General features: G+C 44.0%; 1 protein-coding gene across 3 annotated transcripts in view; it reads left to right on the forward strand.

Annotated features, from left to right (window-relative positions):
• LOC130276524 (serine/threonine-protein kinase Nek11-like) overlaps window positions 1–6,879 on the forward strand; it is a 654,676-nt gene extending 647,797 nt beyond the window's left edge. For all 3 annotated transcript variants that reach the window (XM_056526012.1, XM_056526011.1, XM_056526013.1), the window contains one exon: window positions 6,387–6,879. In XM_056526012.1, coding sequence (XP_056381987.1) covers window positions 6,387–6,612 — 226 coding nt within the window. In that variant the 3' untranslated portion in view covers window positions 6,613–6,879. The remainder of the gene's footprint in view (window positions 1–6,386) is intronic.
• Window positions 6,880–23,811: the final 16,932 nt, after the last annotated feature.

Here is a 23,811-nt window from a genome sequence, read left to right on the forward strand (position 1 = left end):
CATGCAGACCAATTTGATGCAGGGCGTGAAGTATGGTCTGAGCACTGACAGGCTGACCACAACCTCTTTCACCGCTATATAAATGCTGGCAACACTCATATTTCTTTTCCCAAGAAAAAAACCTCTTAATTTAGTGCATTTGCGCTAAATTTCTTTGGTAGTCCATGGTGAGGCCTGTTCTAAGTGGAACTCGTCCGGTGAAACCGCTGTATGGTCTTGCCCACCGTGCTGCAGCTCAGTATCAGGGTCTTAGCAATCTGCTTATATCATAGGCCATCTTTTTATGAGATCCTCAGAGAGTTCTTTGTCATGAGGTGCTGTGTTGAACTACCTGTAACCAGAATTAAAGTGTGAGAGAGATAGTACCTACGACACCTGTTCTCTACATGAGACCATGTAACACTAACAACTCACATAACACATGGCTTATTGACACAAATTGATAGTTCCACTTAGGGGTGTACTCACTTTTGCTGCCAATATTTAGACATTAATGGCTTTGTGTTGAGTTATTTTGAGGGGTCTCAACATTAAACACTAGTATACAAGCTGTGCACTCACTACTTTACATTGTAGCAGTGTCATTTATTTAGTGTTGTAATGAAAAGATACAATAAAATATTTACCAAAATGCAAGGGGAGGGCTCGCATACATGAGATACTGTATTCTCTGGATTCAAAAGAACATATTGTTTTTCCACCTGGGTTTAACATAAATATGCATTAAAAGTGTTGATCAGAAGTTCATACTGCGAGGAGTGGTGGGGACCATGAGGAGAAGTTTTATGATGATGTCAGCAATGAAGAGCAGAGCCCAAATAGGGCCAGAACGTCTCTCAAATATACCAGACATAGACCTGCTTGTATGATCATCTCAGAAGCAGGTTACAGTAACGCAGCTGCATCTGTGGCTTGAATAAAAAAGCCTTCCAGTGGCGGGGCACAGTCGGGTATCAGTGTACCTATCTCTTTACAGTATTCTGCCGTGTGAATTTCTTTCTATCATACTAGATTTTAAAAAAAAGCAGGCACATTGACATCTCGGCAAAAAAGAAAGTAAAGCATATCCAGGGTCTGACTTTAGGAATTACAACTCTTCATAAGCACATGGAGCGACATAACAATGCCTGGCTATAAGTATCACTAACTAGTTCACCACTGCCTGCTTTCTTCTGGCTTCAACTTGAATTAGTACGCCACTCCTGCTGTCTGCTGGATACTACAACTACGACTAGTACACCACTGCCTGCTGTCAGCTGGCTACTACAATACTATTAGTCTACCACCCTTCCTGATGCTACTAACAGCCAAGCCTATTCATAAACAAACTATGATCCCAAAAAAAAAGAACTATAAAGTTATTTCTGTTTCACCATTTTAGGACACCAATCTCGTTGCAACTCCCAAAAGTGAGAATTTTTGGAATGGTTTAAAAAAGCATTCGCTTATTTCTCACTTGATAGCCACAAAACCTGTTGTAACTTCCAAAAAGGGAGCATTTTCAATAATTTTTCAATGTTTACAAAAGCTTCTTCACTGTTTTGGGACACCAACCCTGTTGCAACTCTGTAAACAGAAAGCAAGACGTGGCTAGGGCTCAAATTTATGAATTATGATTCAATGTAACCACATGGAGTGACATCACAAGGCCTGGTTACAACTATCACTAGTCCTCCACTGCCTGCTATCTGCTGGCTACAGCTAACATTAGTGCACTAATGCCTTCTGTCCGCTTGCTAAAGCTCCCACTAGTCCACTAATTGCCACTGACACTGACAGATATTGTACACATGAAGGAAAGAGTTGAGTACTGGATAGCCAAATTCTTAGACCCTCAGTATAAGGCTAATTTGGATTTTTATATAGACACGCTATGCAGCCATCTTTCAATGGCTTTCCAACAGCCAACACATGGTGAACAGAGGTCAACGCTCCACTCCCAAGAGGTAGGAGCAGCAGCAGCATCTTAATATTGGAATATATAAATACAAAGTTTTTATATCTGCTATACCAACCGGAAATGAATCCGCCAAAGGGATGTACTGCTACTATCAGCCAGGCCTACACATTTTCAGCATGACCCCAAAAAAATTATTTTTGACAATTTTCAACTGTTTAAAATTTTACTGTTTACAAAAGCAATATTTTTTACTCTTTTGACACACTTGTAACTCCCAAAAAGGGAGAATTTTTTTGATGAGCTTTTACAACTTTTTAAAATTTCACTGTTTACAAAAGCAATTTCTTTTTCAATATTTTTAGACACTTGCTACATAAAGGGAGAATTTTTGAATGAACCATAAAGGGAGGATTATGCAAAAGAATATTGGAACACCTGGGTGATATTAAAAACCGTAGAAACATACCAGTGGCTAACCATATGAGAAAACATCATGGTGGAGATACTAGGGGTCACCATGTGGAGGTGACTAGAATAAAGTCCACTTGGACTCAACGAGCAACTTAATTTTTCACCGTTTTATGATTTTTTGCTAAACTGCCTTTTAGCGACACCCCTTATTTCTTTTGATAATTCCTTTGAATATGCCGCCAGCCCCAACCTCTTTTTCAGGTGCAAGTTGCCATAGCTACCAAGCAACATACATCTAAAGTAACAGAGCTACAACCTACATCAGTAGGGCCATGGTGAAAAAGGAGAGGTCACACTCAAGTAAAGAAGAAAAATCAGGTGGACTGGCAACCAGATGCCACCATTGGCAGGAGTTGCACCTATTTATCAGAAAACTGACTTCTTACAAATAGAGTTATGAGAAGTCAGGGAGGCTTACTGTTGTCCTCTGACACCTCAAGTTACCATTTTGTGGGTTCAGCTTAGTCAGGGTACTATCCTGATGCTCTTATCTAAGAGGTTGGCCTGGTCTTAGGTTTCCTTTATTGGCTTCTAAAAACTCTCCTTATAAGCAGAAACTAAGATTGAATAATCTTGAGTTTTGAGCTCAAGCTTAAAAATTGTTTGTTTAGTACTGAGCAAGTTAAGTCTGCTGCCAGGGCAAAAGCAACTCAATATAAATATCTCCTGGTTTTAAGGAGGTTGAAACCAAGGAAATTGGACCTGTGAATTGCCTGAGCAGCAGGAGTGAGTACTTTTTCTTACCACTGGAGACAAATGTATCAAATTAGACATATGGTGACATTAAAATAGCATTGTGTTACCGTGGTGCAGAGACTGGGCTGCCTAAAAATAAAGGGGGAGATTTATCAAAACCTGTGCAAAGGAAATGTTGCCCAGTTGCCCATGGCAACCAATCAGATAACTTCTTTCATTTTGCAGAGGCCTTGTTAAAAATGAAAGAAGCGACCTGATTGTTTGCTATGGGCAACTGGGCAACATTTCCTCTGGACAGGTTTTGATAAATCTCCCCCATATTTTCTAACACCTAGAAATACAAGTGAGCCCAGGAGATAAATTATAACTTGAAACAGGGAAAGACGCATTTCTTACACATCAGGACTGTATCTTAAATGTACCAGAACTGTACCCTACTCACATGCTACATTCTCCCCTTGCCCTTTTACAGTTGGAGTCCCCAAGGCTCTGTCCTAGTGGCCCCTAATCTACCCTGGGACAGATTATAGTACTAAAATGATAAAATTGCCGCAGAACTTTCCATAGGGTAATAACATTCAGGCACTAGATAAGATTCAAACAGTGTGTTGCTCACTTTTTAACGATGTGTAATTAAAATACACAACGACTTATGATCAGAATATCCAAAAGTGGTGCTGCCTTCCCAGTATTGGCACAGCAGGAACTTGTCGGCCAATGACAGATACAGCGAAATTGTAGACCCAAATACTGGGCAAGTGCCGGTAATAAAAAGGCACTACCCACCGTAAAAATTTCCAACAATAAGGTGGTTTAAAAATAAAAAAAATTTCCTTGATGAAGTGACGGGCAGAATCATACCTCGATAATATGAATAAAATCAAATGGGTAGAGATGGCATGAGATATGTAAAGGGCATAGGATGATGCATGCGCACAAGGTTGACATGATAGTGAAGCGGAGGTGTAGCTCCACTGCTTCCCTATGAAGGCAATGAAAAGGGTAGAGAGTGTAAAAGGTTAGATGTGAAAACTAGCACATGCGCACTAGGAAAAATAGATGGCCTGGGGAATCTGGATGCATCAGAGGCTGCAGATGGGTCTGCAATTTCACTGGGACATATTATAGAATCCCATGGCCTAAATTGCCACTTCTATGCACCTCTTTCACCTCACTTCTCCTCTGCCTCTCCCCTATACCAATTCCTTCACTGGCTACCCGTTGCCCAATTTAAACTGTTTACCACCACATACAAGGCCATTCACAACCTGCCCCTCCCCCATGCATCTCTGATTTGATCTTCCTGTACCCTCCAATGTAATTTCACCATACATCTCCAATTTGATCTCCAGGTACCCCCCTAACGTAATGTCCTCCACCTGTGCTCTCTCCTCATCTGCACCTCACACAGCTGTCTCCAAGACTTTAGCCAGAGCGGCCAGGAGAAAGCATTGCACATACAGCAACAGCCTGCCACTATTGTAGTTAAAGGAGAACTGTAGTGCAATATAACTTATCCCTATCCAATGGGATAAGGGGACAAGTTATAGATTGCTGGGGGTCAGACCGCTGGGACCCCCCTCCCCCTGCGATCTCCTGCTGTACCGGGCCACGGCAGTATGTATGCTGGAAGGGAGTGTTTCGTCTCCGCATGACGCAGTAGCTGACACGCCCCCTCCATATATCCCATAGAGATACATGGAGGGGACGTGTCTGCCACAGCTTTCTGCTGGAGATGACACAGCGCTTCCTTGAAAAGGCCTCTGAAAAATGAAAGAAATGATCTGATTGGTTGCTATGGGCAACTCAGCAACTTTTCATCTGGACAGGCTTTGATAAATCTCCCTCAAGGTGCTGCCCTCTTGTTTTTTTGCTACACTTTCTCTAACACAAACCCTATGTAATCTAATCATGCAGCCCCCTCTCTTATTGGTTGAAGGTTATCAAGAATAAGGGAACCTAACCAACCAGGGTACTTAACCCATGTCTACTGAGGCTATGTTCCCACTCTTATGGGGGGAGATTTATCAAAACCTGTGCAGAGGAAATATTGCCCAGTTGCCCATAGCAACCAATCAGATTTCTTCTTTCATTTTTAACAAGGCCTCTGCAAAACGAAAGAAGCGATCTGATTGGTTGCTATGGGCAACTGGGCAACTTTTCCTCTGCACAGGTTTTGATAAATTTCCCCCATGGCCTGTATTTTCCACCTTATTTCAGTCAATTTTCTACATGAGGTTGTTTCCCTTTGGTCCATTTTTTTTTTTAGCTTTTTACAGCTCAAAAAGTGGCCCCAAACACTGTGGTCACATAGACTCATAGGGGGACATTTATCAATGTTTTCTTATGTATTCCTTTTTTTAGTTATTTTTTTCTTACAATTTTTTTGCTTATGTGCGACTTATTTATCAACTGCTTTCAGCCTGTTGATACATTTCGTTCACTGAAGCACTTTTTCTTTTTTTTGCTTTGGTAGTGGCTTTTTCTGCTCCATGTCTGAGCTGGAGTAAATTTAGTTTTTTCATGCGATGCAACATTTTTGCGACTTTCGCACTTGATAAATCTCTGACCACTGCAAGTCAAATATCACTTTTTGCTTTGGTAAGCAAGATTTTTATTTTTTGCTTAGGACACTGAACAAGCAAAAAGTCACAGAAAAAAGAGCGTAGTTGCACGTGCGACTTTTTTGCGACAATTTTAAGCAAAAAAAAAAAAAACTACTAAATGCTTTGATAAATGTCCCCCATAGAGAGCACCAGAGATGATCCCAAATTTAGCCCTCAAACTTACCACGTAAGCATTTGTTTCTTTAGATTATTGGTTGGAATGAGCACTTCTAATGCTGTGTATTCCACTGTTAGTTAATCTGTCACCATACATAAAGATGTTGGTAATTAGGCACTGTGTTGAATAATTTAGTCTGGTAGGGAAGAGCTTCTCTTGGCAAAGTCGGGGTGAAACCACATAAGCAGTCATGATTGACCACCAACAAAACTATGCAGAAATTGGCCATTGTATGATGGATGGCTGCTCACGTGGCTTCCACTTTAGTTATTTGCTGAGGGAGTCAAGAAGAAGTTGTTTAAGACATTTATTTTTCAAAGAGCTAGTCACTTTTAAGCCCTTATCATTTGGTGGTCCATTGGACACTAATCCTGGGGTTGTTCTGCTTCTAGGAATCCTACCATCAAGCAAAGTTGAGATTGGAGTCAGCCAGTTGCCATTGTTTTCATTTTCTCATATTTTTTGTACTTTCCATATTAAAGTCATAATTTCATTTTTAGATTATCATGCTGACTTTTGTTTTCTTTTTGTGTAGAGAATGTGTTCAACTGCTGGGAGAAGAAGCATTCCTGGAGGTTTACAATTACTGGAAAGTCTATAACCAGCAGGTTCCAGCCTCTGAGGAGATAGAAGAAAATACTCTATGTGAACCTCAAGTAATGAAACTGCATCCACAGCACTGCTACAAAGTCGAACAGCTCCTGTTCTTAGAAGAACGGATAGAAGTGGAGTCTCCGGAGCCCTCCTTTACCTGGTTATAGTGCTTTAATCTAAGTAAACAATCTGGGATATTGGGTCAAGAAAGATGAGAAGAAATGCTCTTTATAGTATATTGTATTTCACAATAGATGTACATTTTAAGAGCCTGTAAGTACAAATGTGCGTCCCCCTTGACTCTGCCCATCTTGTAGACCACTCTTTAAAGGGGTACTCTGCCCCTAGACATCTTTTCCATTATCCAAAGGACTTTGGGTAAGATGTCTGATTGCGGGGCTCCCACCGCTGAGGACCCCCGCGATCTCTCCGGGAGCACTCCTGTTCATGAGCTGCATGGAGTGAAGACTGCTCCGTGGCTGAAGACATGCGATACAGGAGCCGGATTATCATGACGTCATGGCTCCACCCCTCGTGATGTCATTCCCCACCCCCTCAATGCAAGCCTATGGTAGGGGGCATGACGGCCCCTTCCCATAGGCTTGCATTGAGGGGGCAGGGCATTGACGTCAGGGGATGGAGCCGTGACGTCATGGTTCCCCGGCCCCTGTATTGCCCTCCATCAGCCACAAAGCGATCTTTGCTCCATGTAGCTCATGAACTGGAGTGCTGCAGGAGAGCGGGACCCCCGCGATCAGACATCTTATCCCCTATCCTTTAAATGGGGGATAAGATGTCTAGGGCTGGAATAGCCCTTTAAGTCTGTTTGTCTGCTAATACGGAATAAAGCAGAGCATTGCAGTGCATTATTACAAATCTAGTGCCCTCAGCAGCCATGGGTAAAGGCCTCTCTGTTCTATAGTGTTGGATCTACATATTTTACATAAAAATGCTTATCATTTACAAAACATATTCATATGAAATTTCTCTTTAGAAGACACCCTTTCCTTATAGTCACCTAAAGGCACAGGACTACTGGATGGAGCTAATTCTCTTCTGGTGCCATATACAGTCATGGCCGTCAATGTTGGTACCCCTGAAATTTTTCGAGAAAATTAAGTATTTCTCACAGAAAAGGATTGCGGTAACACATGTTTTGCTATACACGTGTTTATTCCCTTTGTGTGTATTGGAACTAAACCAAAAAAGGGAGAAAAAAAGCAGATTGGACATAATGTCACACCAAACTCCAAAATGGGCAGGATAAAATTATTGGCACCCTTAAAGGGGTATTCCAGGAAAAAACTTTTTTTTATTTCAACTGGCTTCAGAAAGTTAAACAGATTTGTAAATTACTTCTATTAAAAAATCTTAATCCTTCCAATAATTATCAGCTGCTGAAGTTGAGTTGTTCATTTCTGTCTGGCAACAGTGCTCTCTGCTGACATCTCTGCTTGTCTCAGGAACTGCACAGAGTAGAAGGGGTTTGCTATGGGGATTTGCTTCTACTCTGGACAGTTCCCGGGACAGGTGTCATCAGAGAGCACTTAGACAGAAAAGAACAATACAACTTCAGCAGCGCATAAGTACTGAAAGGATTAAGATTTTTTTAATAGAAGTAATTTACAAATCTTTTTAACTTTCTGGAGCCAGTTGATATATATAAAAACGTTTTTTCCTGGATTACCCCTATAACTTAATATTTGGTTGCACACCCTTTGGAAAAAATAACTGAAATCAGTCGCTTCCTATAACCATCAATAAGCTTCTTACATCTCTCAGCCGGAATGTTGGACCACTCTTCCTTTGCAAACTGCTCCAGGTCTCTCTTATTGGAAGGGCGCCTTTTCCCAACAGCAATTTTAAGATCTCTCCACAGGTGTCCAATGGGATTTAGAACACCCAAGAAGACCCAAGAACGCAAACCCAGCTTTCTGACACTGGGCTGTACAGTGCTACCCAAAATCCGTTGGTAATCCTCATATTTCATGATGCCTTGCACACATTCAAGGCACCCATTTCCAGAGGCAGCAAAACAACCCCAAAACATCATTGAACCTCCACCATATTTCACTGTAGGTACTGTGTTCTTTGCTTTGTAGGCCTCATTCCATTTGCAGTAAACAGTAGAATGATGTGCTTTACCAAAAATCTTGGTCTCATCTGTACACAAGACGTTTTTCCAGAAGGATTTTGGCTTACTCAAGTTCAGTTTGGCAAAATGTAGTCTTGCTTTTTTTTGTCTCTATGTCAGCAGTGGGGTCCTCCTTGGTCTCCTGCCATAGCATTTAATTTTATTTAACCTCTTAAGGACGCAGGGCGTATGGATACGCCCTGCATTCCGAGTCCTTAAGGACGCAGGGCGTATCCATACGCCCGTGGGAAATCCGGTCCCCACCGCTAGCCGGTTGGGGACCGGAGCCGGATGCCTGCTGAAATCATTCAGCAGGCATCCCGGCACATCGCCCAGGGGGGTCCTGAGACCCCCCCATGTCGGCGATCGGAGAAAATCGCATGTCAATTCAGACATGCGATTTTCTCCAATTCCGGGCTGATCGGGTCTCTGGTGACCCGATCACCCGGAAAATAGGGCTGATCGGAGTTGTCAGCAACAACCCCGATCAACCCAAAGGATTGGAGTGAGATCGCAAAGCTGCGATCTACTCCTATCCCCTGCCATTACTCAGAACGGAGTTCTGACCAATGGCAGCGCAGGACAGGGGGTTGCCATGGCAACCCCCCGTTCTGCCCGCCCCTGGATGTCAAGGGGCTCTGGAAAGAAGATGGAGGCCGTACCTGCAGGAGAAGATGCCTGGGGACCTGGGATCTGCGCTGGAGCCTGCAGGATCCTGATCAGGTAGGGAATCCACAGTGGGGGGGGGGGGGGGGATTGAAAGTGAAAGTAAATCGATCTTTACTGTGGCAACCACTAGGGGGGCCAAACTGCAACTCCCAGCATGCCCAGAGAGCCAAAGGCTGTCTGGGCATGCTGGGAGTTGTAGTTTTGCAACATCTGGAGGGTCACAGTTTGGAGACCACTGTTACAGGGGTGCCCAAACAGTAGCCCTCCAGATGTTGCCAAACTACAACTCTCAGCATGCCTAGACTGCCCAGGCATGCTGGGAGTTGTAGTTCTGTAACATCTGTCCCTTCAGATTTAGCAATTTTCATGACATTTTTGAAAATTGCTGCTCTACTTTGAAGCCCTCTAATTTTTTCAAAAAGCAAAAATATGTCCATTTTATGATGCCAACATAAAGGAGACATATTGTATTTGTGAATAAAAATAACATTTATTTGGAATATCCATTTTCCTTACAATTAGAGAGCTTCAAAGTTAGAAAAATGCAACATTTTCAAAATTTTCATGAAATTTTGGGATTTTTCACCAAAAAAGGATGCAAGTAACGCCGAAAATTTACCACCAAAATAAAGTAGAATATGTCACGAAAAAACAATCTCAGAATCAGAATATTCGGTAAAAGCGTTTTCGCGTTATTAATTTGTAAAGTGACGGTGGTCAGAATTGCGAAAAAGGGCTCAGTCCTTAAGGTGAAAAAGGGCTGTGTCCTTAAGGGGTTAAATGTCGACGGATAGTTTGCGCTGACACTGATGCTCTCTGAGCCTGCAGGACAGTGTGAATATCTTTGGAACTTGTTTGGGGCTGCTTATCCACCATCCGGACTATCCTGCATTGACACCTTTCATAAATTTTTCTCTTCTGTCCACGCCCAGGGAGATTAGCTACAGTGCCATGGGTTGCAAACTTCTTGATAATGTTGCGCACTATGGACAAAGGCAAATCTAGATCTCTGGAGATGGACTTGTAACCTTGAGATTGATGATATTTTCCACAATTTTGGTTCTCAAGTCCTCAGACAGTTCTCTTCTCCGCTTTCTGTTGTCCATGGTTAGTGTGGGACACACAATGCAAATACTAAGTGAGCTTCTCTCCTTTTTATCTGCTTTCAGGTGTGATTTTTATATTGCCCACACCTGATACTTGCCCCAGGTGAGTTTAAAGGAGCATCACATGCTTGAAACAATCTTATTTATCCACAATTTTGAAAGGGTGCCAATAATCTAGTCCAGCCCATTTTTGGAGTTTAATGTGACATTATGACCACTTTGCTTTTTTTTCCTCCCTTTTTTGGTTATGTTCCAATACACACAAAGGGAATAAACATGTGTATAGCAAAACATGTCTTACTGCAATCCTTTTCTGTGAGAAATACTTCATTTTCTTGAAAAATTTCAGGGGTGTCAACATTTATGGCCATGACTGTATGTGGTCATTGCTAATACAGTTTGTTAAAGATTTTTGCTATATCTGCTGTTACCATATACAGCATATGTGTGGGTTTTACTGGGATTAAAGCCACAATACTTGGACCATGTTTAAATTACCATAAAGTTCTATGGTGATCAAGTTTAGTTCAGGAAAGCCTTGAGGTGGAAAGGGCAAATTTTGCAGCTCAATATATGTTGTACTTTATAAATGTTTTACAAAACCTGTCTAAAATCCCCCACATACCACAATCCGTAGGGAGTCTGATTTGCATCTTGAAGCTCCTTGTGATCAACACATCAATTGTACTCTAGTCTTCAACCAGCCGCACATTATTAGATTTCCAGAGACTATATCAACTAATCCCACTCTACTCGAAGCAGCCACGCTATGTACTTTCAGTCACTGCTTGAATACAGGGATCTAAATTAAATCTAAGGTTCTCCTGAATGTTTTGAGGACAGAGATGGGGAGCATACAACACTGTAATAAAAACCTAATCTGCTAATATAATATCACTCGGACTAGCAATATAATCATGACAATGGAGGTTACTGATCCCTCTGGCACAAGAGACTCTTGGGTGCAACTGAATGTTAAGCAGCTTAAAAAAGAGAAATATAAAAATGTAATATGTGGTCTGAGTAGTTCCAGTCAAGACATTTCCCAAATGCTTCATTGAGTCATTAGTTTGCTGATGTATGCTATAAAGGCCAGAAAAAATTAATATGTAAATTAAAGAGTTTAGCCAGGAGTAGAAAACTATTGTTGCTTTCTTCCAAAAACAGCACCACACCTGTCTGCAGGTCCTGTTTGGTATTGCATCTTGGTATTGCATCTTAAATGGAGCTGAACTTTTTTATTTGCTTAGCAACCAGTGTTTTAGGTTTTTTATCTTTATTGACCACTTTTCCAGTACCTTGTATATTAAAAGGGTATTCCCATTCCTTTCCGTAAGAAAGCTCCCTGCCCACCTCTAGTCTGCTTTCCCCCTCTAGCCTGCCTGCCGAAAACACAAACTGAAATAACTCCTGCATATCTGCATAACTCCCATGACTTTAATGGGATTTATGTAAAGAGAGTAGCAACGCAAGCTGTGCTGTTTATGTAACTGCAGAAGTATAAGAGTGATGTCTTCTTTAAGCGTTATTCTGATATTAGAAAAATTATATTTAAATACAACTATCACCCTAAGATATATAACTTACTAATATAGTGCTATCAAAATTGTCCTGGCTTTAGCATGTTTTTGCTTGAAAACCCCCTGCCAGGAAGCTATATCGGTCTTTTATTTTCAGTGTGGTGTTTCAGTAGTTTCTCCCTTCAAGATCCATTTGGACTACCGCTATGTTATCAGTAATAGCAGAACCTGTGCAGAAGAAAAGTTGACCAGTTGCCCATAGTAACCAATCAGATTGCTTCTTTTATTGTTAAGGTAGAGTCACACCGCCGATGACGTGACCCATTTTCTGCCTCCAGCTGTTGCCACCCCGTTCCCCCTCCCCTGGCCTGCTTGCGGTGGCAATCCTCCTCTACGAGCAGCCGCACAGGGGGTCTGCAAGTCGCCGAGTCAACTCATGCGCAGTTCACTCCGCAATGTCAGAGTGCACTCGCCGACTCGCAAGCTTCCTGTGTGGCTGCTCTTAGCGGCGGATTGCCACTGCAAGCAGGCCAGGGCGAGGCAGGGGAAAGGGACACAAATGGGAACACAAAATGGGTCAGGTCAACGGCTGATCTGCAGCGTAAAATATGCTGCGGATCCGTTACATATGACCCTACCCTTAAAAGGCCTCTAAAAAATGAAAGAAGTAATCTAAATGGTTGCTATGGGTAATCTTCTGCGGTCTTTGGGTCATGGCTGGATCTTGTCTCTGAGTTTTAACCCCATCCTCTGAGGGATGTCATTACCTCTGACCTGTCCAATAGCTACATCACCCTGTCATGAGATGTTCTGCAACAGCTTTGGGAATGGAACTGACAGCAGTGCTGTGGGGGGAAGGTAGGCAGGGTGGAAGGGCTGTGATAAAGAGCTAAGGAAAAGCAATGCATTCTGGGAACTGAAGTACTAAGTAACTGCTCAATTAGGACAAAGTGAAAGGACATGGTAGGATGTACAGCATTACATACGCACAAAAATAATACATTTTTGGTGATTTCAGAATTGGGGCACAGGTAAGCAATGCTATATGCCTCTGCAGATTCTTAATTTTACCTGACTTTGAAATACTCCTTTAAGTGGTATTGGGACCGTTAATCATTCACAGACACCAAGTATTGGGTACCACTTCTGCATGGACTGTACCAACGCTCCTATATTTTAGTCTCCAGAAGAAGCATGATCCACTATGAAAATGGTAACATGTTAGCTTATTGTGATGTGCAGACAGATGTATTTATAGATTACGGTATTTAGTGGCAAGATAAAATATACAGTATATACCTTATTTTTCGCCGTATAAGACGCACTTTTTCTTCCCAAAAACTGGGGGGGAAAAGTCGGTGCGTCTTATACGGCGAATACACCCCTATCGCGGCGGTCCCTGCGGCCATCAAGGGCCGGGACCCGCGGCTAATACAGGACATCACCGATCGCGGTGATGCCCTGTATTAACCCTTCAGACGCGGCGATCAAAGCTGACCACCGCTTCTGAAGGGAAAGAGACACTAACCTGGCTGTTCAGTCGGGCTGTTCGGGACCGCCGCGATTTCACTGTAGCGGTCCCGAACAGCCCGACTGAATAGCCAGCCGGGTTAGTGCTTACAGGACACCGGGAGGGACCTTACCTGCCTCCTCGGTGTCTTCTCCGTTCAGGGATCCCCTGTATGGCCGGCTCTCTCCTTCCTTGTCATCACGTCGTTGCGTACCTGCGTCGGCGTGCGTAACGACGTGATGGCGGCGACGGAGAGCGAGGATACCCGGCCGCCAGCAGAGACGTTCCGGAGCGAAGGGGACACGGCGACAGCGATGGAGCGACATCCAGGGCAGCGGTGACGGGTCCGGAGCGGCGGGGACACGTGAGTATTACCTCCTATGCAGTGGTCTTCAATCTGCGGACCTCCAGATGTTGCAAAACTACAACTCCCAGCATGCCCGGACAGCCGACGGCTGTCCGGTCATGCTGGGAGTTGTAGTTTTGCAACATCTGGAGGTCCGCAGCTTGAAGACCACTATTGGGTTCAAAATCTTTATTTTTTTAGATTTTGCACCTATAAATTTGGTGTGTCTTATACGCCGGTGCGTCCTATAGGGCGAAATGTGCAAAATGCCTAAACACAGGGGTCTAATGTATGAAATCTAACACTCTTTAAAGGGGTACTCTGGTGGGGAACATGTTTTTTTTTTTTTTTATCAACTGGTGCCAGAAAGTTAAACAGATTTGTAAATTAGTTCTATTTAAAAATCTTTATCTTTCCAGTATTGATTAGCTGCTATATACTACAAAGTTCTTTTCTTTTTGGATTTCTTTTTTTTTCTGTCCACAGTGCTCTCTGCTGACACCTCTGTCCGTATCAGGACAATTCCTGATACAGACAGAGGTGTCAGCAGAGAGCACTGTGGACAGAAAAAGAAAAAGAAATCAAAAAACAAAAGAACTTTCTATGTAATATACAGCTGCTAATAAGTACTGGAAGGATAAAGATTTTTGAATAGAAGTAATTTACAAATCTGCTTAACTTTCTGGCACCAGTTGATTTAAAATAAATGTTTTCCACTGGAGTACCCCTTTAAGAGTAGAATCCCTATCACATCTCTGTAGGAAGAGGAAGGAGGGAGTGACACTGGAGTCTGATCACAGTTTATAATAACAGGTTGTCTCCGATGGGGAATTCTGAGCCTGGGGAAATTGCTGACAAGAACTTGGCATAAAAAACAAACCCACTGAAATTGCAAAACGGATTAATCTCTCATAAGCTTGTCTAGCTGTGGGCAAAGATGTCCAGATCACCACATGTTAATGCCAACATGTTCAAGAAGGGGAGAAAGAATTGTGTTAAGGCAACGGATTTGCTGACATCTTTGCATAGTAAGACAGTTTGCTAAAAACTGCTAAAGCACATCACAGGTTCATCAATGACATATGGTGGGATAGAGTCTATGGATTTCGTATATATTGCCAGGTACTAAGCCCCAAAGGGTAAACACTACAAACTGCAGCCATATGTTCACTAGTCATTTAACAGGTAGATGAACATTTCTAATGACCTGAGAAGAATGTTATGTTATCAGTAACAGCAGAAATATATACATATGGGGGAGATTTATCAAAATCTGTGCAGAAGAAAAGTTGACCAGTTGCCCATAGCAACCAATGAGATATTTTCTTTTATTTTTAAAATATTTAAAATATTTTTAAAAAGTTTTGATAAATTTCCTCCAATATCCTTGGACAAAATCCAATGTTAGAAACAACCCCTGTAAAATGTGACTGGAAAGAATAGATGTATGGAGTGATTTGCTAACGGTAGTATAAACCTATAAAGGACATCAAGGTTTCTACATCTTATGTTTTCTTATAGCTCTGTACTTAGAGAATCTGATGAAAAATGCCATGATTTATACCATACAAATCCAAAAGAACACAAATAGGTAGACCTATTACAGATATGTACATAAAGTAATATGGCACTTGTGGGTCACATAGCTCTTCTCCTTTACCAGTGACAGAATGGGAATGGAAGGTGGAGTTTCCAATAAATAGGTGCAGTGGCATGAACATGTCCAAGGAGAAAGCACACTCATACTTTAAAGGAAAACTGTCATTAATGATGACCTAAAGTATCTTTAGGGACCAAAAGATACTTACCTTTCCCAAATTAGTTGTACCAGTGGCCTGTTATCTTCCTTGTTTGGGTGATAGGCTTGATGTGCAGGCGGAGCTTAAGGAGGACTGTTACGCCGAGCGCTCCGGGTCCCCGCTCCTCCCCGGAGCGCTCACAGCGTTCTCTTATTCACAGCGCCCCGGTCAGACCGGGTGCGCTGCGATAATGTTCCCAGCCGGGATGCGATTCGCGATGCGGGACGCGCCCGCTCGTGATGCGCATCCCGATTCCCTTACCAGACCCGTTCCCCGTTTGTGCTGTCCCGGCGCGCGCGGCCCCACTCCTTAGGGCACGCGCGCGCCGGTTCTTTGCGATTTAAAGGGCCGGTGCGCCACTGATTGGCGCATAAGGTTTTAATCAGTACCTTCACCTGTGCACTTCCCTACTTATACCTCACTTCCCCTGCACTCCCTCGCCGGATCTTGTTGCCATTGTGCCAGTGAAAGCGTTTCCTTGTGTGTTCCTAGCCTGTGTTCCAGACCTCCTGCCGTTGCCCCTGACTACGATCCTTGCTGCCTGCCCTGACCTTCTGCTACATCCGACCTTGCTCTTGTCTACTCCCTTGTACCGCGCTTATCTCAGCAGTCAGAGAGGTTGAGCCGTTGCCGGTGGATACGACCTGGTTGCTACCGCCGCTGCAAGACCATCCCGCTTTGCGGTGTGGGTGAAACTGATGGCAGTTTCCCTTTAAAGTCTGCATTAGCAATGTAATGATATGAAGCCTGTAAACAAACTATGAAATAGAACTTAATTTACATTTGGTATCACCTGTTTAAAGGAGTGCTCAAGAAAACTTTTTTTTGTCCATTGCAGGGACTGAAGGGGAGGCGAAGAGCAATACACGTTCATTCAAAGAACACCAAAGAAACATACAACCCCCATTAGGCACAATGCAACAGGGTATACGTTATGCCAAGTGTTTTCCTTTAAATGGATAGACAGTTTTAGAGAGGATCTGGCATAGTCACATATTGCTATAGATTCAAGCATTACTATCATTTATTAAAAAAAAACTTTGACATGTTGTCCAGGCATGTGAAAAGTTTAGATTGCACCGGGTCTTAGTCCTTATACGAGGATTTGTAAAGGATTCACTGCCTGGCAAGTCACATCATCCTACTTATTCCCTGCATTAGAGTCTATGTGGAGTCGAGTTTGAGTGACAGCCAGGGAGTGAGGTGGGTGCTGCTGTGCACTTCACCTCACTGTAACTAGTGATCACAGCGGGTCTAACGACTTAGACATGGTGCAATCTAATCCTATGAAATGTTGAAAGTTTTTCCAAAACCTATTACAGCAGTTTAAATAATTGTATCCAAATCCTGTAGATCAGCGCTCATTTAACTTCTTGGGGACACAGTGCGTATGCATACGCCCTGCATCCCCGATCCTTAAAGGAGATCTGTAGTGCTCTGAACTTTATCCCCTATCCAAAGGATAGGGGATAAGTTTTAGATCGCGGGGGGTCCGAGCACTGGGGCCTCCCGCGATCTCCTGGACGTGGCCGCAAGAATGTACAGCCTCGTCATGTCGTCGCAAGAATGTACGCGAGGACATGACGCGGCAGCCAGCACGCCCCTCGATGTATCTCTATGGGATTCATTGAGGGGCGTGCCGGCTGCCGCGTCATGCGGGGACGGAACGCCCTCTTTCCTGTACATTCCTTTCCCAGCGCTCAGACCCCCGCGATCTAAAACTTATCCCCTATCCTTCGGATAGAGGATAAAGTTCAGAGCACTATAGATCTCATTTTAGGACTCAGGGCGTATCTGTACATTTTTGTGCCTCCAGCTGTTGCATAACTGCTACCTCCAGCATGCACAGACAGCCAAAGGGCATGCTGTGAGTTGCAGCAGTGTGCCTCCAGCTGTTGCATAACTACAACTCCCTGCATGCACTGATAGACCGTACATGCTGGGAGTTGTAGTTTTGCAACAGATGGAGGCACACTGGTTGCGAAACACTGAGTTAAGTAACAAACTCCCAGTGTTTTGCAACTAATGTGCCTCCAGCTGTTGCATAACTACAACCCCCAACATGCACGGCCAGCCAAAGGGCATGCTGGGAATTTTGGTAGTATGCCTCCAGCTGTTGCATAACTCATACAAGTCCCAGCATGCCCTTTGGCTGTCCGTACATGCTGAGAGTTGTAGCTTTTGCAACAGCTGAAGGCACACTGGTTGCGAAACACTGAGTTAAGTAACAAACTCTCAGTGTGCCTCCAGCTGTTGCATAACTACAGGGTACATTCACATGGGCCAGGGTTTACAGTGAGTTTCTCACTGCAAGTTTGAGATGCCGTAGGGTCATTTTAGTGGAGGAGGCAAGTGTAATTCTTGCATCCGGTCCGTTCCTATGCAACAGGCCTGGACTGGCCTACAGGGATACCGGGACCAGGGATACCAGGGCCAGATTAACGTAGGGACTCCAGGCCCCTACATGAAAATAGGCCCGCATAGGCCGCCCAGCGCTCACGATAAATATGATAACAAAAAAAGAGGGCCGGCTCTACTTCTTATTTATGGCCCTGGGTGGTCAGTGTGACTGCCTTGAAGAGGCACTTTGAACTCTGGCGTGGCTCGCTGCTGCGCTTAGACTTGAGGTCACGTCATCGTGGGGGTGACGTGACCTCATGTCTAAGCGCAACAGCGCCACGTCGTAGTTCACTGTGCCACCGATTAGTGTGCCCGCCGCCCTACTCTCTCTCTCTCGTACAGGCCCTGCTTGTCCTCAGGTACAGAACCATGCTTGTCGTCAGTGTACACGGCCCTGCTTGTCCTCAGATACAGAGCCCTGCTTGTCCTCAGTGTACAGAGCCCTGCTTGTCCTCAGTGTACAGCGCCCTGCTTGTCTTCAGTGTACAAAGCCCTGCTTGTCCTCAGTGTACAGAGCCATGCTTGTCCTCAGTGTACAGAGACCTGCTTGTCTTCTGTGTACAAAGCCCTGCTTGTCCTCAGTGTACAGAGCCCTGATTGTCTTCAGTGTACAGAGCCCTGCTTGTCCTCAGTGTACAGAGCTTTGCTTTTCCTCAGTGTACAGAGTCCAGCTTGTCTTCAGTGTACGGAGCCTTGCTTGTCCTCAGTGTACAGGGCCCTGCTTGTCCTCAGTGTACAGAGCCCTGCTTGTCCTCAGTGTACAAAGCCCTGCTTGTCCTCAGTGTACAGAGCCCTGCTTGTCCTCAGTGTACAGAGTCCTGCTTGTCCTCAGTGTACAGAGCCCTGCTTTTCCTCAGTGTACAGAGTCCTGCTTGTCTTCAGTGTACAGAGCCTTGCTTGTCCTCAGTGTACAGGGCCCTGCTTGTCCTCAGTGTACAGAGCCCTGCTTGCCATCAGTGTACAGAGCCCTGCTTGTCCTCAGTGTACAAAGCCCTGCTTGTCCTCAGTGTACAGAGCCCTGCTTGTTCTCAGTGTACAGAGTCCTGTGTGTCCTCAGTGTACAGAGCCTTGCTTGTCTTCAGTGTACAGGGCCCTGCTTGTCCTCAGTGTACAGAGCCCTACTTGTCCTCAGGTACAGAGCCCTGATTGTCCTCAGTGTACAGAGTCCAGCTTGTCCTCAGTGTACAGAGCCCTGCTTGTCCTCAGTGTACAGAGCCCTGCTTTTCCTCAGTGTACAGAGTCCAGCTTGTCTTCAGTGTACAGAGCCTTGCTTGTTCTCAGTGTACAGGGCCCTGCTTGTCCTCAGTGTACAGAGCCCTGCTTATCCTCAGTGTACAGAGCCCTGCTTGTCCTCAGTGTACAAAGCCCTGCTTGTTCTCAGTGTACAGAGCCCTGCTTGTCCTCTGTGTACAGAGCCTTGCTTGTCCTCAGTGTACAGGGCCCTGCTTGTCCTCAGTGTACAGAGCCCTTCTTGTCCTCAGGTTCAGAGCCCTGATTGTCCTCAGTGTACAGAGCCCAGCTTGTCCTTGGTGTACAGAGCCCTGCTTGTCCTCAGTGTACAGAGCCCTGCTTGTCCTCAGTGTACAGAGCCCTGCTAGTCCTCGGTGTACAGAGCCCTGCTTGTCCTCGATGTACAGAGCCCGACTTGTCCTCGGTGCACAGAGCCCTGCTTGTCTTTGGTGTACAGAGCCCTGCTTGTCCTCAGTGTACAGAGCCCTGCTTGTCCTCAGTGACTGCACCTAATGTGGGGAACTATACTGCACCTAATGTGGGGGAACTATACTGCACCTAATGTGGGGGAACTATACTGCACCTAATGTGGGGAAACTATACTGCACCTAATGTGGGGGACTATACTGCACCTAATGTGGGGAACTATACTGCACCTAATGTGGGGAAACTATACTGCACCTAATGTGGGGAACTATACTGCACCTAATGTAGGGAACTATACTTCACCTACCTGGCCATAGCAATAAATGCTCTACTCTTGATGATTGCTCCACGTTTTCAACTTTTTCTTTGCTCTTTATATATGTCTTATCTATAAATAAGGCACTCTTCAGATATGCTTTAAAATGCATGATTTTACCTTTTATGAACAAGAAAATGACGACGTGCTGGTATAATGATGCAACACTATGGGGCTGGTATATAATTTTTTCCGGGGCTGGTTTTCACACCCAGTTTGGCCCTGCTATGCAAATTCCTATTTAGACCTCAAATGCTCACAGCGCTCTCTCATGTTGGAGCCCTGTCATATTTCAAGGCAACAGTTTAGTGCCACATATGGGGTATTTATATGTATATATATATATATATATATATATATATATATATATATAAAATTGCCTAACAAATTTTGGGGGGCTTTTTCTCATTATACCCCTTATGAAAAGGTAAAGTTGGGGTCACATCAGCATGTTATTGTAAAAAAAAATTATTTTTTACACTATCATGCTGGTGTTGCCCAATACTTTTCCTTTTCACAAGCAGTAAAAGGAAAAAAAGACCCCCAAAATTTGCAACGCAATTTCTCCTAAGTTCGAAAATACCCATTATGTGGGCGCAAAAAGCTCTGCGGCTCAGGAGTGAGAGTGCACTATGTAAATTTGAGGCCTAAATTGGTGACTTGCACAGGGGTGGCTGATTTTACAGCAATTCTGACATATACGGGAAAAACAATACCCACATGTGACCCCATTTTGGAAACAACACCCCTCACGGAACGTAAGAAGGAGTATAGTGATCTTTAACACCCCACAGGTGTTTGACAAATTTTTCGTTAAAGTTGGATGGGAAAAAAAATAAAAATTTCACTAATTCTGGTGTTACCCTAAATTTTTCATTTACACAAGGGAAAATAGGAAACAAGTCCCGCAAAATGTGTACCCCATTTCTTCTGAGTAAGTGCTCTGCGGGCAAACTACAATTCTCAGAAGAGAAGGAGCGCCATTGGGCTTTTGGAGAGAAAATTTTACTGGAATTGAAGGCCACTTGTGTTTACAAAGCCCCCATAGTGCCAGAACAATGGACCCCCCCCCCCCCACATGTGACCCCATTTTGGAAACTACACCCCTCACGTAATATAATATGGGGTACAGTGAGCATTTATGCCCCACAGGTGTCTGACTGATTTTTGGAACAGTGGTCCGTGAAAATTAAAAATGTAATTTTTCATTTGCACAGCCTACTGTTTCAAAGATCAGTCAAACACCAGTGGGGTGTAAATGCTCACTGTGGATGTAAAGTGCTCTGCGGGCGAACAAGTGTTTGGTGAGAGAATTTGGTTGGAATAGAAGTCGGGGGGCCATGTGCATTTACAAAGCCCCCCATGGTACCAGAACAGTGGACCCCCCCCCCCCCCACATGTGACTCCATTTTGGAAACTTCACCCCTCACAGAATTGAATAAGGGGTGCAGTAAACATTTACACCCCACTGGCGTTTGACAGATCTTTGGAACAGTGGGCTGTGCAAATGAAAAATTTGTGGGGTGTAAATGCTCACTGTACCCCTAATTACATTACGTGAGGGGTGTAGTTTCCAAAATGGGGTCACATGTGGGGGATGTCCACTGTTCTGGCACTATGGGGGCTTTGTAAACACACATGGCCTTCAATTTCGGACACATTCTCTCTCCAAAATCCCAATGGCGCTCCTTCTCTTCTGAGCATTGTAGTGTGCCAGCAGAGCACTTTACATCCACATATGGGGTATGTTCTTACTCAGAAGAAATGGGACTACACATTTTGGGAGGCTTTTTTCCTATTCTCCCTTGTGAAAATGAAAAATGTAGGATAACACCAGCATTTTAGTGAAAAAAAATGTTCTTTTTCATTTTCACATCTAACTTTAACGAAAATTTGTCAAACACCTGTGGGGTGTTAAGGCTCACTATACCCCTTGTTACATTCCGTGAGGGGTGTAGTTTCCAAAATGTGGTCACATCTGGGTATTTATTGTTTTGCGTTTATGTCAGAACCGCTGTAAAATCAGCCACCCCTGTGCAAATCACCAATTTAGACCTCAAATGTACATAGTGCGCTCTCACTCCTGAGCCTTGTTGTGCGCCCGCAGAACATTTTACGCCCACATATGGGGTATTTCCGTATTCAGGAGAAATTGCGTTACAAATTTTGGGGGTCTTTTCCTTTTACTGCTTGTGAAAATTAAAAGTATAGGGCAACACCAGCATGTTTGTGTAAACATTTTTTTTTTTTTACACTAACATGCTGGTGTAGACCCCAACTTTTACCTTTTCATAAGGGGTAAAAGGAGAAAAAGCCCCCCAAAATTTGTAACGCAATTTCTCCCGAGTACGGAGATACCCCCTGTGTGGCCCTAAACTGTTTCCTTCAAATACGACAGGGCTCCAAAGCGAGAAAGCGCCATGCACATTTGAGGCCTAAATTGGGGATTTGAATCCGCCACAAAAATTCACCATGGCAGTGTTTTGAGCTCTCAAACTTGCAGCAGAAAACTTGCTGTAAACCTCCAGCTGTTGCAAAACTACAACTCCCAGCACATTGCACGCACATTGGTTGCGAAACACTGAGCGGTTGTTACTTAACTCAGTGTTTCACAACCAGTGTGCCTCCAGCTGTTGCAAAACTACAACTCCCAGCATGTACAGTCTTTCAGTGCATGCTGGGAGTTCTATTTTTGCAACAGCTGGAGGCACACTGGTTGCAATACACTGAGTTGGTAAACAACTCGGTTTCATAACCAATGTGTCTCCAGCTGTTGCAAAACTGCAACAATCAGCATGCATTGACAGTCAAAGAGCATGCTGAGAGTTGTAGTTTTACAACAGCTGGAGGCACACTGCTACAACTCCCAGCATGCCCTTTGGTAGTCTGTGCATGCTGGGAGTTAGTTATGCAGCAGCTGAATGTACACTTTTTCATAGAAAAAATGTGCCTCCAGCGGTTGCATAACTACAACCCCCAGCATGCACAGACTACCAAAGGGCATGCTGGGAGCTGTAGTTGGAACTCCAGCTGTTGCAAAACTACACCTCCCAGCATGCCCTTTGGCTGTGCATGCTGAAAGTTGTTGCTAAGCAACAGTAGGAGGTGAACAGGCCTCACCTCCTGTTGTATCCTGCCGCCGGGACCACCGCCGCTGTATCCTGCCGCCGGGACCGATCCTGCTGCTCGTCACCACCATCGTACACGAGGGGACCCCCACCGGACAAGGGACAGGTAAGACCGATTGACCCGGAACAGCGGCAAATCGAAGGTCTGAATTAACTGGCGATTTTCCGCGATTTTCCGCGATCAGGACCCGTCAAGAGATGTTTTTTTTTTTTAGCAGGTTAAAACAACATGAGAACCAATAAAAAAGCTTGTTCATTGGTTGTTCATGATCGTTGGTCAACTTTTTGATGCTAGACTCAAGCCGGGGGATGCTGCTGCAGTTCTTGTAGGTATGTACCTTTGAGTTTCAATAACATTTTAAGTTTTTAAGTTCTCATATAAGAGCAGGGCCAGACTGGTTTTGAAGTAGAAGGGTAGGGTCACGTGCCATATTCTGCTGCATATTTTTCTACCCACTGAAGTCAATAGATAGCAAAATCATCTGCAGAAAATATGCAGCAACTACACAGCAAAATATAGCTGACCCTACCCTAAAACTGTATTCTGGATAACTGTAGGCAACAAATTTTGAAGGTATTCTCCCCTAGAATCAAATCTCTTTATAGGGCTTGTGCACAAATGCCATACAATAAAACATGGCTGCATTTTCTGTATCAGTCCAAGAGAAAAAATGTTTAACAAGAAGCTCAACTATAGCACTGTCATTGGAGATCGCTAACAAAAGATATTCAAAACATTTAACTCAAATGTTCTACATAACAAAAAAAAACTGGAACAGACA

This window comes from Hyla sarda, chromosome 6, assembly GCF_029499605.1.
Source record: "Hyla sarda isolate aHylSar1 chromosome 6, aHylSar1.hap1, whole genome shotgun sequence".
NCBI classification, from domain to species: Eukaryota; Metazoa; Chordata; class Amphibia; order Anura; family Hylidae; genus Hyla; species Hyla sarda.